This window comes from Pinus tabuliformis, chromosome X (assembly GCF_031772625.1).
Source record: "Pinus tabuliformis cultivar Carrire ecotype Pingquan chromosome X, CPIR1, whole genome shotgun sequence".
Taxonomy (NCBI): domain Eukaryota; kingdom Viridiplantae; phylum Streptophyta; class Pinopsida; order Pinales; family Pinaceae; genus Pinus; species Pinus tabuliformis.
The window spans coordinates 1604387415-1604400728 of record NC_142308.1 but is presented as its reverse complement, the minus strand read 5'-3'; the positions used below and the strand labels follow the sequence as shown (position 1 = coordinate 1604400728).

Below are 13314 nucleotides of genomic sequence, written 5' to 3'. Positions count from 1 at the left end.
ATTTTCTTGGTCTTCAAGTCTTGCAATCCAAGGAAGGTATTTCCCTTTCCCAATCCAAGTATGCATGTGATATTCTACGCCATTTTCACATGGAAGACTGTAAGCCAGCCCCTTCTCCCTTTCAGTCTGGAGTCAAACTTTCAGTCACTTGTACTTCTCCTGAAGTTGATGCTACCTTATACCGTCAACTTGTAGGAAAACTTTTGTATCTAACCCATATTCGTCCTGACCTTTCCTTTGCTGTTGGCCTTGTTGCTCGGTTTATGCAAAACCCATGTGAAAGTCATTGGAAAGCAGCTCAAAGAATACTTCGTTATGTTCGAGGTACAATTCAGTTTGGGATTCATTACAGTGCTGAAGCATCTCCTCTATTGGTTGGTTTCACTGATTCCAATAGGCTAGTGACCCCGATGATTGGAAGTCTACTGCAGGTTATGTGTTCACTCTTGGTTCAGGACCTATTACATGGGCTTGCAAGAAACAAGGTGCTATTTCTCTTTCTTCAGCAGAAGCAGAGTATCGTGGTGCCGTAGAAGCTAGTAAGGAAGCCTTGTGGCTTCGTCAGATCCTGTCAGAGTTTGGCTTTCAGCAATAGCATCCGACTACACTTTGGTGTGATAATCAAAGTGCCATTCAACTATGCAAAGATCCAGTCCAACATCAGCGCAGCAAACACATTGAACTGCACATGCACTTCATCAAAAAGCTCATTCATGACCATGTTCTTGAAGTGCAATACTGTTTAATAGATGATCAAGTTGCAGACATATTTACAAAGGCTCTCATAGAGGCGAAGTTCACTAAACTTCGATTTATGGTTGGAGTTCAGGAAGTTGTCACTAAGGGGGGATAGGCTCTAGTGCCTCTTTTCTTCTCCTATTGTGTCATATTTGTAAATCCTTCAATCCTGTCCCAAGTTGTTCTTAAGGGTGGATGTTAGGATATTCCGACACATAGGAAATAGTTAAGTACAACTTGGTCTAGTATAGAGTTAGGTAAAGTGTGTTTCTTTACTATGTACATTTTGTAACTTACAATCCGACGGTCACGATATGTAGTGATCCGACGGTTCATTCTCTCCTCGGTATTACCGACACTTGATCCGTGGCTTAACACCCGATTGGTCCATGATCTCTATTTAAAGAGCATGGAGGGTCATTTGTAGGTTAACCGTTCATGAGAGAAGCTTATGTAAATTTTCATTCTTTTATTGATAAATTGCCTGAAGTGGCCGCGTTGGCTCAGGCCGTGGACTGTTTTCCTCTTTGAGGGTTTTAACGACGTCAAAAGTACTGGTGTATTGATCTGCGATCTGTTTGTGAGCGGTGTCCTTTGGTGTTCTGTCTGAGGAACTTACCCTGTAAATTCCTACACAAAATATTGATCTACTTCAAATTCAGAAAAGGTTATTAATGGATCACATAAGAGATCTTCAGAATTTGGATATACTTCAACATTCTGCTCCTATTTTTGAATCCTTTAGAGATTCTTTGGGATTACCATTGGCTGGCAATGAACAAGAAGATTCCAAACATACAGTTAAAGATGACATGGATGAATTGGAGAAAGAAACTAAGGATAAATACGAAGATAATTTGAGAGTGAAGATAAAATTATTAGACCTTAGGAAATATTGCAGTTCAAGATGAACTAAGTTGGCTTAGGATGTGAAAAGATTGAGTCTGAGTCTTTTCATATTCCTAATTAATTTAGATCAATTATATTTGTGAGAGCAGGGTTTCTTAATGATGGTTTGTAGAGGCATGTTGTTGACACTTATAAGTTGGATGAAGTACTTGAACGTGAGGAACATGATGAGAAATAGAAGGATAGGAATAATGATGACATAATTGATGATGTTGAGTTGGATGATATCCTTGAACTGTGACAACACTATCATCAAGTTGGCCATACAAAGTTGCATTGGTTTGATCTTACGGTTTACCCCATGTTGTTTCTACGGGAAGACAAAATCACCTTTCAGAAAGGTGTCTAAAGTAAGTAAAGACTGTTAATAAATAACTACATTTCAGATTGTTAGATACTTGGCATTGGAATTCAGAAGCCATGTTATTGGAGCAGTCTTATTGTTGGGTTCATACACAGGTGCATACATGTTTATTAGGAGAGGTTTCATCACCAAATAGACAAGAATATTTTGATTCAAGACTCGATGGTTTTAAAGCATGACCAGGGCCTACTTGATTAGTGTTTTTAGTTGAAGAACAAGTCTTACGACTTCACCAAAAGACAATGTAATTGCCCTTTTGTTCATCTTGAATGCTTTTTGGGGAGCTATATTGACATTGCTGATTTATAGGTCCCGAGACTTCTCAACTTTCAGTTGACAAGGGGGATGATACTGATGAAGGTTTTCAGACTTAAAGTATGCTTGTCAAACTTTCAAGTTTTGAAGTCTACTTAGTGATTTTGAAGACAACGATTTCTTCGGGATGATGGATCGAGGTTGTTTAGTGATTTTGAGGACTGATTTCTTCAGAATGATGGATTGATGATTGATTCGGGATTTGATGATGTTGAAATTGAGCACTCACATAGAGTTTTGGATTTTTTAGTTTGACCTTTGATGATGTTGACATGGATCACTCATAGAATTTTGGATTAGTTAGTTTGACCTACAGCACTTGATATTTTTGAGAATTTTTAGGAGTTTGATGATATTTTGATGGATTTTTGGATATTGGTATGGATGGATGGGTTTCCATATTTTGGCATTTGAGGATTAAATCACTTGCAAATATGTGACTTGCATGATCGTTTGACACTTTGATCTACTGTTTAGTTTCAGGATTTGGAGCAATAACGACAATTCACCTAGTTCACTTCTCAACAAATTTTGGCATTATTATGATTCACATCTGCTTGAATCATTCACAAGATTTTACAGGATATAGGTTTGGGATGCTAATTGACACTTAGCTGGATTATTGACCATTTTTTTGTCATTTTTGATGGCAGTTTTGTGAACATTTGTTCACCTGATAGTCTTTTAACTTCACAGGGATGGTCATTTAACCTTGCAGAGGACCAATGATTTTTCAACATTTTCACTTGGCATACTGGATTTTCAAGCATTTTCAGGATTTAGGATGTGTTGGACTTGCAACCAATTCACTTCTCATTAGGGTTTGCTCTCATCGATTTTGGGTTCACCTCAGTGAACATCTATAAGTTATCTAGTTCATTTGTTGCACAACGAATGTTCTGGATTCTGTATTCAGCATCCATTTTTGGCAGTTTTTCAGTGGATCTTCATCAACACTCGTGAGTTTTTATACCATGAGTATTAGGTTGAAAACAATATGTTACCATCATTTGCATTAGTCTCTGTTGCTTAGCTGGTACTCCTGTAGGGACTTATGATTGAGGGGGGATTGTTAGCAATTTTGTTCCTAATTATCGAGTTCTAAATCACCTTATGTTTATCTTGAAATATATTCATTATTCTAAGTCATATATTTAGTTATGTGGACCGTTATAACTTATTATTCTAAGTCACATATATTTAGTTATGTGGACCGTTATAGGTGGTTATTGGAGGAATGTATTATATATTGTACTATCATGTGAATAATGTGATGAATAACAATTTCTGCTTTGAGCCTTTCCACCAATTGTTGATTTTCTTGTTTTTCATTATGTCTTTCAATACTTGCATTGAACATTAGTACCCCCTTATTCTTGACCTAATCTATGCACTTCCCTTATTTTTTTTAATTAAATAATAAACTACACAAATGAAAGAGATTGCGACTGGATCTGTAAAAGCTAATGTTTCGGAGCTAACAAAATTATGCTTGGCCTGCCAAAAACAATTCACTGCACAGTCTGCAACTATCATGGATGACTGCTAGTCGGTTTTATATTTTTCAAGTTTTTTTTTGAAATATGCTTCTAACTTTCGTATTAATTTAACAATTATGCAAATAAAACATATAAAAATAAATGCAGGTGACAGAAACAGTCACCATCGTAGAGTTAAAAAAGGGCATTAATAACAGAACCCCTCTAAATACTGAAGTCCAGAACAAAGAAACCGAGGAAAGCAAAATCCCCTTCTAAACCATAGTACATACTGCACTTATCGAATTATTGACCCTGTGCTACAAAAAGATACACCAACACAATATGAAGGTATATCCCAAGGGATTTACAAATATTGAGCTTTGGATCGAGCATCATATATTTAGGCATATATAATTTCAAAGCTTTGATTTTTTACAGTGTGGTTGTGTGATTCATATGTACCTACAAATGTTGGCTTAAAAACATTTTGTATATCGCACTTTTCAGGGAATGGCTGTGGTGGCTCTCCTCAGGCATTTTGGGTGTCCATGCTGGTATGTAACCGTTTTCTCATAACGCTGGTAGGAGAAAGATAACTTCTATTCAATTTTTGAACAATAAAGTTAGGCTACAGGAAACTTAGTTATTTTCTCTGATGTTATTTTAGATGTTGGGAATGTGCATTCTAAGTTTAATGTTTATCTAAAATTTTCCAATATAGGGAGTCTGTTTGTCTTTCGACATGCATAAGAATATTGATTCTTTCTAGACTTTACGAATATTCGAAACAGAGATTTATGCCAATTTTTTTCATTGAAGTTGGGAGTTTGCTTCGACATTGAAAGATGTGAAGCCAAAGTTTGACTCGGCTGGAGTGAAGCTAATAGCAATTGGTGTAGGAACTCCGGAGAAAGCCCGCATCCTGGGTGAAAGGGTAATCATAATATTTGTTGAGTAGAATGCCGATTTCAGTTTGGAAAAACATAATTCTTTGTGTATTTCTTGCATATGATACTTCTTTCTAGATGGAAGATAAGGCGAATATAAACTTTGGAGCCTACTCCAACGTCTAATTACCAGTTTGCTCTTTCTTGCTTGCAGCTACCATTCCCATTGGACTCTCTTTATGCAGACCCAGATCGCAAGGTGATTGTTTGACTCTTCATGACGTTGACCTTATTTCAAGAGCTTGAATGGTTTCATATGATGCATTTATATTTACTGAGCAGTAATGCTCTATTTGCAGGCGTATGATGCACTTGGGTTATACTATGGTTTGGGTCGGACATTCTTTAATCCTGCCAGTGTAAGACTTCTTTACGCACTTTAGATGTTCGTGTGGAGGAACTCCAAGAAAGAAAAACAAATTATAACTACTTGTACACTTGGAAAACGAGAATTAATTTGTCTCAATACAGCAACTTCATGTGCGTCACAATTAGGAGAGTCGGATCCATATGACTATCTGTCATTTTTATCAAACGCTATCATGACATACATGGAACTCGAATTTGGATTTGTTTCACTGAAGTGGTCGTTCTCTAAAATAATTGGTATGATGCAGGCTAAGGTCCTCACAAGGTTTGATTCCTTACAGAAAGCTTTGAAGAACTACACAATTTCTGCAACCCCAGACGATAGAAGCAGTGTATTGCAACAGGTTTTACCTTTTCTATTGATTGCGGTTTCATTCTACATTTCAATGGCGTGATTACGTATATTGTTGATTGTGAAACTGACTTAGGCTTTAATCTTATGATACCCACTTCCAGGGCGGGATGTTTGTTTTCAAAGGCAAAGAATTGTTGTATGCAAGGAAAGATGAGGGTACTGGAGATCATGCTCCCCTGGATGAAGTTCTCAATCTCTGTTGCAAAACTCCGGTCGCTTAGACTCATTTCTCACTAAACAAGATGAAAGAGAGAAAAAACATGCTGAATTAAGTTGGATATGTATGTGTGTATATAGTTATGTATTCAATTCATAGATCCGGTATAATGGCAGGTGCAGAGCTCCCAGGTCACAGTGAATATGGATATGTATGGAGTTACATTTCAACCTGAAGCTTTGCCAAATCAAAGTCAAAATGTAAAAACAGAGGTTAATTATTTGCAGCATAATTTGTGTCTATTTTAGAATCATGTCATTTATGTTAAGAATTTTCCTCGAGAACAAATACATGGATTCTTAGATAGAACATGCTTTCTTGCCTTATATAACTTCTTGTAAAGGGGAGCAGAGTACAAACTTAAATATTATATTATTATTTATTAGTTTTTATGTATTTCCGTCCGGCTTACTCCATAGAATAGACAAGAATTTCCGCTAGCAAAAATTAGAATTTGCATGGACAAGAACTGCTTGGGAGCAGCTGTAGCTGCAAAAGATGTTTGGAGGAATTTACAGTGACATGACTGTGGTCCAAGTGAGCAGTGCAAGATATATTGCCCCAGATACAGAAGAAAATTTGGTAAGAAATCCAGATAAACAACTATATAAATCAATCTGGTAAGAAATCCAGATAAACAACTATATAAATCAATTTGGTAGGTAACTGGCTGATCCAGAAGGTGGGCAGGTGAGAGAATTCAAATTGGCCTTAAACCTTGGATAGGCAGTAAAGGTTTGTATAGGTTATCTTCTCTGCTGATTCGGAATCTCAGAGTAAAAGATTTTACATGCTTAGACAATCTTAGAGTAGACAAATTAAATGAAAAAAACTCTATTGGGAAGAACACTATGTGAGCGACACTAAGAATTGAGATGTGAGTGTATATTTTAAGTGGGCGTTCGAAATAATTTATTTTGATTTTGATTATGTTTTCATTTAAGCCAGTAAAATTGGTATGGTGCATTGTTTGATTCTGATTATGTTTTTATTTAAGTCAGTAATATTTTGATTTTGATTATGTTTTCATCTTAAGCCAGTAAAATTGTTATTGGTATGGTGCATTGTTTGATTCTGATTATGTTTTTATTTAAGTCGGGAATATTTTGATTTTGATTTTGATTATGTTTTCATCTAGGTAAAATTGGTATGATTTTGATTTTGATTATGTTTTCATCTAGGTAAAATTGGTATGTTGCATTGTTTGATTCTGATTATGTTTTTGTTTAAGTCAGTAAAATTGGCATGACACAATGCACTTGGAGTATCTAACACCATGTAATTATAAATTTAATATAATTTATTATTATTATTATTATTATAATAAAATAGTTTTGAAAGAGTAATATTAAACATTTTTAAATTGAGATTTTTAAGCTTGTAATTTTGTAATAAAATTGTTGTTACAATAATGCATATGGAGTATCTAATAAAATTGTTGCTTTTAATAAATAGATTTAGTAATTTAGTAATTTTGAATATTTTGAAAATTTTAATTAGATTTAGTGTTTAATATATATTCTTTTTAATTAGATTTAGATTTAGTGTTTAATATATATTCTTTAAAAAGGAATTTAATGGTTTGAAATATAGGCATAAATATATTACAAAACTCAATATGATAAATCCAAAAAATAAGATTAAATACAATAATGCATATGGAGTATCTAATAAAATTGTTGCTTTTAATAAATAGATTTAGTAATTTTGAATATTTTGAAAATTTTAATTAGATTTAGTGTTTAATATATATTCTTTATAGTAATTTTGAATATTTTGAAAATTTTAATTAGATTTAGTGTTTAATATATATTCTTTAAAAAGGAATTTAATGGTTTGAAATATAGGCATAAATATATTACAAAACTCAATATGATAAATCCAAAAAATAAGATTAAATTTTATCAAAAAATAAGATCAAATATTTAAAACAATTAAGTTGTACAATTTTAATTTTATTATAAATTTTAAATTAGAAGTATTAATTTTTTTTGTTATTGAAAATTGAACAACTAAAAAAACTCATAATGAAACAAAATACTATATTATAAAATAATTTTTAACTCAATTCATAATGAAACAAAAATACTATACCATGAAACACATATTTTCTTATAATTTTTCACAACTTTACATGAAAAATCCTCCTCTCAATCTTTTTTTATCTCATTTCACTTAATTTAATGCCATAGTAAATTAATGTTAAGTAGCATTTGAAAAAAGTTGGCTTCTTTTAAACAAGTTTTCAAGGCTGAAATATGACAATTTAGTGGGTATTTAATATTAGGGCTAGACAAAAATCTCATCACATATCCATTACAAACTTGTCACTTCTCATATATAATATTTTAAGTGGATATATCATCTTAGGTTTAAGTCAAAAATCCTCATCAATCCTTTTGGGCCCTGACAATTTAGTGGGTATTTAATATTAGGGCTAGACAAAAATCTCATCACATATCCATTACAAACTTGTCACTTCTAATATATAATATTTTAAGTGCCCTGACAATTTAGTGGGTATTTAATATTAGGGCTAGACAAAAATCTCATCACATATCCATTACAAACTTGTCACTTGTAATATATAATATTTTAAGTGGATATATCATTACAAACTTGTCACTTCTAATATATAATATTTTAAGTGGATATATCATCTTAGGTTTAAGTCAAAAATCCTCATCAATCCTTTTGGGCCCTATTTCACTTAATGTAATGCCACGGTGTACTAAGGTCTGGGTTTAAGTCAAAAATCCTCATCAATCCTTTTGGGCCCTATTTCACTTAATGTAATGCCATGGTGTACTAAGGTCTGGGTAACATTTGATAGTTTTTGCTTTGACAATTTTAAGAATCTCATCACATATCCATTACAAACTTGTCACTTCTAATACATAATATTTTAGATGGATATATCATCTTAGGTTTAAGTAAAAAATCCTCCCCCTCAATCCTTTTGGGCCCTATTTCACTTAATGTAATTACAAACTTGTCACTTCTAATACATAATATATTAATATTTTAGATGGATATATCATCTTAGGTTTAAGTAAAAAAATCCTCCCCCTCAATCCTTTTGGGCCCTATTTCACTTAATGTAATTACAAACTTGTCACTTCTAATACATAATATATTAATATTTTAGATGGATATATCATCTTAGGTTTAAGTAAAAAATCCTCCCCCTCAATCCTTTTGGGCCCTATTTCACTTAATGTAATGGATTGCTTTTGACATTTTGAATTGATGAATTCTATGAATTATGTTGATTACAAATTTTACTTATTTCAAAATAATTAATAAAGCTACAAAATGACATTTCACAAGTTTTTTAAAAAATGATATTAGAAAAAAGAGGTGGGAAGAGGGAGAGGAATTATCATCAGAAAGAAATTATCAGCAATCTGGAAAGAGAAAGGAAGATCAAGTACACCTCGGCCTGGGAAGAAATCCAACAATGCAGTTAAAATATATGGTCTCTTTTTAGTACTACAGTTAACCAAGGACCAGAGTATTTTTTCCGTTATAGTTATGGGGACTCTCTTTTGATTATTCAACACCTTTGTTCTACAATGCTTTTTCTCTCCTCTGCAGAATTTTTAATGTCTTGGATTTTTTCGTTCATGAATCCTTCCATCATATTCTCCGCAACCAGAATCAAGAGGCCGATGAGCATATGCTAATATAGCCTGCCACCTCGAAGAAGGGCAAGGGCAAATGAGGAACAACGACAATCTCACTTGGGAATGTATTCCATTAACAAATCTAAAACCTTGTTAAATCAACCTCCCCAGAGAAAGAATATCTCGAATGAAGTTATGGGAAAGTTCTGGTCTAAGACCCTTCTCGTTGGAAGGACCCGTTCCTCATATATGGCTGGCAAACATTGCGGTATTGCCTCCTTTTACTCATGCTCAAGCCCCGTGTGAAGTATCCTAGCTGGAGATCTCAATATGTCAAAGTTTTTATAAGGACATCTCCCTCGTCTGGAGATCCGAATTGAATGTACAAAATTTTAAATTTAGATTTTTAAGTTTGTAATTTTGTAATAAAATTGTTGCTTTTAATAAATAGATTGAGCAATTTTGAATATTTTGAAAATTTTAATTAGATTTAGTGTTTAATATATATACTTTGAAAATGAATTTAATGGTTTGAAATATTCGCATCAATACATTTCAAAACTCAATATAATAAATCCAAAAAAATAAAATCAAATATTCAAAACAATTAAGTTGTACAATTATAATTTTTAATATTTATAATTTTATCCTAAATTTTAGATTAAAAAGATTAATTTTTTTTGTTATTGAAAAATGAATTACTAAAAAACTTAACTCATAATGAAACAAAAATACTATAACTCATAATGAAACAAAAATACTATACTATGAAATACATATTTTCATAATTTTTTTTACAACTCTACATGAAAAATCTTCCTCTCAATCTTTTTGTGTCTCATTTCACTTAATTTAATGCCATAGTAAATAAGCGTTAATTTAATGCCATAGTAAATTAATGTTAGGTAGCATTTGAAAACAAGTTGGCTTCTTTTAAAACAAGTTTTGAAGGCTGAAATATGACAATTTAGTGAGTATTTAATGTCACGGCTGACAAAAATCTTATCCCATATCTATTACAAACTTGTCACTTCTAATACATAATATTTTAAGTGGATATATCATTTTAGGTTTAAGTAAAAAATCCTCCCCCTCAATCCTTTTGTGCTCCATTTCACTTAATGTAATGCCATGGTGAACTAAGTTTGGGTAACATTTGATAGTTTTTGCTTTGACATTTTTTAAGCATGTAATGTCATGGTGAACTAAGGTTTGGGTAACATTTGATAGTTTCTGCTTTGACATTTTTTAAACAAGTTGTGAACGTTGGATTGTGGCAATTTGGAGTATTAAATATTAAGGTTAGAATTTTTTTTTGGTGGGCATTAAATATCAAGGTTAGATTTATTTATTTTTTTACATATTTGTTACAAATTTGCAGCATCTAATATATAATATTTTTCCACTTCTTTTTCATGTGTTTAAGTTACTTGGTTACATGCTCTTTTATATGAAATTATGTATGCATCCATGAAGTAAAAAGATTTGGATCAAGTTTGGTATCAAAACAAGTCTTTTTGATGCAAGTTGCATGAGTGAATGCTAACCAAGAATAAGCTCTAAAGAGAAGGAAAGCTCAAATCCTTTGATCCTAAAGTGGGGTGTGCACCACGAAGACAAAACATGACAGATGAGGAAGTTCAAATTGAGGAAGAGCGAAATTACCACAAAATATTCTTCACCATGGCAGAGAAAGTTGACAAGCTGTTTGCAGAATATGAGAAGAAAATCAAGCCCGGGAAGAAAGAACCAGATGACCATGCCTCCGTATCATGAAGGTGGAAGAGGATAGCCTCCTGAACCGCCCTCTCCATCCTCTAGTGATATTTCTTCTTCTTCTTCTTCTTCTCATCATTCTAATATGCATCATAGGAATACATCTAAGAAGCCATTTTTAAAGCTAGATGTAAAGTTTGATTTGCCCACATATAATGGAGAATGTAATGCAGAGAAACTAAACAATTGGATTAGATAGATCAAGGTTTATTGCTGGATTCAGCAGATCGAGGAAGATGAGGCCAAGATCCAATTAACATCTCTTCGGCTAAATGACACCGCTCTCATCTGGTGGGAGAGAAAGTTGTAGAAAGACAACAAAGACTTGGATAATCTCCTTTCTTCTTGGTCCAATTTTGTTTCTACATTAAAATATTAGTTTTATCCTTCGGGTTATCGACAAAAGGCTTTAATGGAATGACAATATTTGAGGCAATGAAAGGGTTAAAATGTACAAAGCTTCACAGAAGAGTTTAGAAAACAAGCTTTAAACTTGGGCATTTCACTTGATTCACTAGAAACTGTAACAAAGTATGTTGATGCTTTACATAGTTACATTAGGCATTATTTATTGTTATTTGAGCCTACTACTATTGATGTGGCTAGTGTGAAGGCCATTCACCTTGAAATCAAGGGCAAGAATTATAAAGAAGAGCAACAAAAGAAATAATCTTTCAAACCTCATAATGGCAAGTTCAAAGGAAAAGGAAAGGGAAATGACAAGAGACAAGAAGGCAACTACAACCAAGAAGCAGGAAGGAGAAAAGCCATCTTGCACACATTGCAAGAAGGAAGGCCATGATGATGAACATTGCTGGAAGTTGCAACTAGAGTTGAAACCAAAGAGATTTGGTGGGAAGAATAAACAAAAAGCGGCGGCAACCGTGCAACATGACCTTGAATTTGATTTCGGTGACGAGACATAGATCACAACAGTGGGCATACAAGGTACTCTTTCTCTTCATGCTAATGAAAATTCTGAATTTCATGCAAGTACAAGTTCTTCAAATGAGTCTCTTGTTAATGAACGAAAGAGGACTGAATTGTTCCACATTAGAGTCGTAATGAAACATACTAAAGTGGAAACCTTGTTTGATCTGGGCTCACAAGAAAATTTGATTTTAGAATCATAAGTTAGGATTAGAGACTAAGCCTCATCTGAAAACTTACCCTCTTGGTTGGGTGTGTGATAAAGCCAAATTACATGTAACCAAGCAGTGTAGAGCTAGATTTGTGATTGCATCCAAACTAGTAGATGAGGTTGATCTTGATGTTGTACCCTTGGATATCTGTGGTATTGTATTGGGGAGTCCATATTTTTATGATAGGAAAGTAGTTTTCTTTCACCATGAAAACAAGTATCATCTCACAAAAGATGAGGTGGAATACATTGTTAGAGCTCATCGTTCCAAAATCAGTGCCAGTCTTGTAAGTGCAGGTCAGATGAAGAGATTGATCAATTCTAGAAAAGTGTGCATGCTTATGGTTGTGAAAGAAAAATATGCAGAGACATCCAATGATTTCCAAGGTTGTGATCCCACTCATAAAAAGGAATTGTATGAAATTGTTTTTAACTATAATGGGCTTCTTCAAGAACCAAGTGGGCCGCCTCTAAAGCATGAGATCCAACATGAGATTCACTTGCAGCAAGATGCTTCTTTACCCAACATTGCTATGTACAGGTTGTCAGCCATTGAGATAGAGGAGATAAAGAAGTAGGTATAGGAAATGATGAACCAAGGGGTCATAAGGCCAAGTTCATCTCCATGTGGCTCACCCATCGTGTTGGTGCCGAAGAAGGATGGCACATGGAAGATGTGCGTGGACTATAGGGCACTCAACAAAATAACGGTGAAGAATCGGTACCCTCTCCCTCGCATTGATGATTTATTAGATCAATTGAAAAATGTTGTCTATTTCACAAAATTGGACTTGTGTAGTGGCTATCATCAAGTCAAGATTATAGAACAGGATGTATGGAAGACTACATTCAAGACAAAACAGGGGTTGTTTGAATGGTTAGTGATGCCATTCAGACTATGCAATGCTCCGACCACATTTATGACGGCGATGAATGATATTTTTTGATTTTTTCTTGATGATTTTTTACTTGTGTATCTCAATAACATTCTTGTTTTTAGTAGGACATGGGAAGATCATGTGAGTCATGTTAAAAAGGTGCTTGATGTTTTGCAAAAAGAAAAATTGTATGTCAAA

The 13314-nt window shown here is 33.6% G+C and overlaps 1 protein-coding gene across 1 annotated transcript in view; it reads left to right on the top strand.

The window, feature by feature from the left end:
• Window positions 1–6095, top strand: part of LOC149146176 (thioredoxin-like protein AAED1, chloroplastic) — a 51522-nt gene extending 45427 nt beyond the window's left edge. The window contains exons 2-7 of the mRNA XM_089446793.1: window positions 4315–4361; window positions 4627–4741; window positions 4909–4953; window positions 5054–5113; window positions 5372–5467; window positions 5580–6095. Of these exons, the coding sequence (XP_089302919.1) occupies window positions 4315–4361; window positions 4627–4741; window positions 4909–4953; window positions 5054–5113; window positions 5372–5467; window positions 5580–5699 (483 nt within the window). The 3' untranslated portion in view covers window positions 5700–6095. The remainder of the gene's footprint in view (window positions 1–4314; window positions 4362–4626; window positions 4742–4908; window positions 4954–5053; window positions 5114–5371; window positions 5468–5579) is intronic.
• Window positions 6096–13314: the final 7219 nt, after the last annotated feature.